The sequence below is a fragment of the Condylura cristata genome, unplaced genomic scaffold (genome assembly GCF_000260355.1).
Source record: "Condylura cristata isolate star-nosed mole 26May11 unplaced genomic scaffold, ConCri1.0 scaffold00017, whole genome shotgun sequence".
Classification (NCBI taxonomy): domain Eukaryota; kingdom Metazoa; phylum Chordata; class Mammalia; order Eulipotyphla; family Talpidae; genus Condylura; species Condylura cristata.
In genome coordinates this window covers 11,228,605-11,231,249 of record NW_004567118.1, presented here as the reverse complement: position 1 = coordinate 11,231,249, position 2,645 = coordinate 11,228,605, and the positions used below count along the sequence as shown (strand labels likewise).

The 2,645-nt window shown below is 43.6% G+C and overlaps 1 protein-coding gene across 1 annotated transcript in view; it reads right to left on the bottom strand.

The window, feature by feature from the left end:
• The window catches only part of PCTP (phosphatidylcholine transfer protein), a 23,187-nt gene extending 22,577 nt beyond the window's left edge, over positions 1-610 (bottom strand). The window contains exon 1 of the mRNA XM_004684397.2: positions 388-610. Coding sequence (XP_004684454.1) covers positions 388-528 — 141 coding nt within the window. The 5' untranslated portion in view covers positions 529-610. The remainder of the gene's footprint in view (positions 1-387) is intronic.
• Between the last annotated feature and the right edge of the window lie 2,035 nt (positions 611-2,645).

The window sequence follows — 2,645 nt, the reverse complement described above, 5'->3', positions numbered from 1 at the left end:
CACACACACACACACACACACACACACACACACACCCTATACAAGCAGTCTGAAAAGTTCTGTCTCTTTTCCATCCACATTCAACTCCCACCCCACATCCCAACAACCAGGGGCACCCCGCTGGCTGGGATGGGATTCCATGTCCCTTGCAGACAAGTGCGAGAGCAATTATTAGCAGACCCTGATTAAACTCCACATCAAGCCACCTCCCCGTGGAGTCTCAGACTGGAGGCTGAGTTCCAAACACTCCCAACTCCCGGCGACCTGCACCCGCAAAGTCAGCGGGAGGCACCACCCCCGCGCTCGCCCCTCCCAGCTCCGCAAGACCCGCCCCGGTCCCAACTTCCGCGGCTGCAGCCCCACGGTCCACCGGCAGGCCGGGGCTACCTGGTCCAGCAGCCGGTAAATGCTGATGCCCAAGGCTTCCACCAGCAGCTGCCAGTCGGCTCCCGTCAGCGCGGGCTGCTGGAGCTCCGCGCAGGCCTCCTGGAACTGCTCTTCCGAGAAGCTGCCGGCTGCAACGTCCATCCCTGCACGGTCGCGGTTCCTCCGCCAGCAGCCCCGGTTGCCGAACGGCTAGTTGTGGGCTTGGGGGCGGGGCGAGAGGCTGCTGCAGTGTGATTGGCAGGGACCGACAGAGTGATGGGGAGAAGGCGGGACTTGGAGGAGGAGGAGGAGCGAGAGTGGGGAAACGCAGAAAAGTGAGCCGGGATGAGCGAGAGATGAGGGTGAGGGACCAAAGAAAAAGAACTAAAACAGAAAAAAATTAGGGAGGGGGTTAGAGAAATAGGGAGGCATTTAGGAGGAGGAAGACACATTAATGTCATTTCAGCAATACCTGTACAATAGCCCCATCTCATACCCTTCCCTATCTCCATACCCCCAAACTTTTTCTCCCAAAACGGGCTGAGATAGCTCCATTACATTTGAGTGATGTGGCAGACTTGGGAGGTGAGGTGGGTAAAATGGAAATACATAAAAATTCAAAGACCAGATAATAGAACTGTATTTCAATATTATTTCTATTCTTTCTGTTATGCACTTAAAATATATTTTTCTGAGATGGTATCCCTAAGATTCACCATAAGGCCAAAGAAGTCCCTGGCACAAACAGGTTAAGGAAGCTAATCCATTGTGGATCTAAAAGGTAATTTGCCACCCAGGAGGGTAGAAAATGATCCCAAAGATAGCATGGGTAGTCACCAGGATTTCTGCAGCTTGCATAATTTAGACCTTTGTGCAATTCAAAGATCTCTTTGTTTCTTCAGGTCCTGTGGGTGTTCTTATTTTCTACCAGCAGGTTGTACAAGGCGTTGAATAAAGTTTTAAGTTTACAGATCAAACATTGTCACCCCATATGAGATCCAATAAAATCTGGAAACCTTTGTTTCCTAAATGGGGTGAGAATTGTGCAGCCAGTTAGAATCAAGGAGATAATTACATGAACCATAGAACATGTTTATAACTGCCTATCAGAATGTATGTTCATGTTTAATAAAAATTGTAACTTGTTTTATAATACTTATCAAAATGTTTTTCTTAGAGTACTTGAAAGAATGTCTTGAAGTTTATGGCACACTACCTTTCTGTCAATTTCCAAAATAAGACTGTAAGATCACTTTTGGCAGCAAGGTTACACTATTGATTTATTGCAATGCTGGTTTATGGGGATGGGAGGAGGGTTGTGAGTTTCCTACACACACAAGAGATTAGAGACATTCTCTCCTGTTTTTATAATCCCTTTAAACTTTTAATCTTTGCAAAAACTATTATATTTAAACTAGAATTCAGTTGCTTAAAAAGCCAATTTCATCAATTGGCTGTGAAGCATTTTCAAATAATTTTAAGGACTCCATTATAAAGTTTGTGCTTTGATGAGGCTACATCTTAATAACTAAAAACAAAGACAGGTGTGAATATAAATGGGACTAAGCAAGATAAGAGACTGGAATTTAAAATTGTACTTATTGTATGTGTTTAAAAGTATTTATCTACTAAACTTAAATGGTAAACACATATCTATTTGGTTATGTTACTCTTTATGTTCAGATTTATGTCCATTTTTATTTTCTTATAGTTAATGAAGGACAGGACATAGTTATGGAAAATATGTTAGGGAATAGTTTTTATTTTGTGCATTTATATATTGCATGTTTTATTTCATATATGTATAAATCAGAGGTCTAGAAAAGGCTTGGAGAGAGGTCTAGAAAGACCTATTCATTAGGACTTGGCCAAACAAGCTTGCTTCCCCTATGAAAACCCTTCCAGCAACATGGCAGCTAAGCTCCTGGCCTGAAACACAGAAATGGTGATGGTGAATAACATGTACCAAATATAGTTTAGCAGAAAATAAAGAAGGGCTACTCTCCAGATTGCAGAAAGGAAGACATAAGCAACTTTAGAAAGGGTGACTACACCCCTGCCTGATCCCCTATACCCAGATTTGCCTGTGAAGGAACTTACTTAGAGAACTGCCCTTAGCCTCACTCATTCACTCACTTCTTCTCAGAGGGCTGATTAAAATGAGTGATGAGTTTGGAAGAATGAGCTACTGAGCACATCTGATCACGCTTTCTATTGCCTCCTTCCTAGAATGCCTCCTGTAGAAAATATGCCCAGTTTATACAGTAACAAGATGGCAG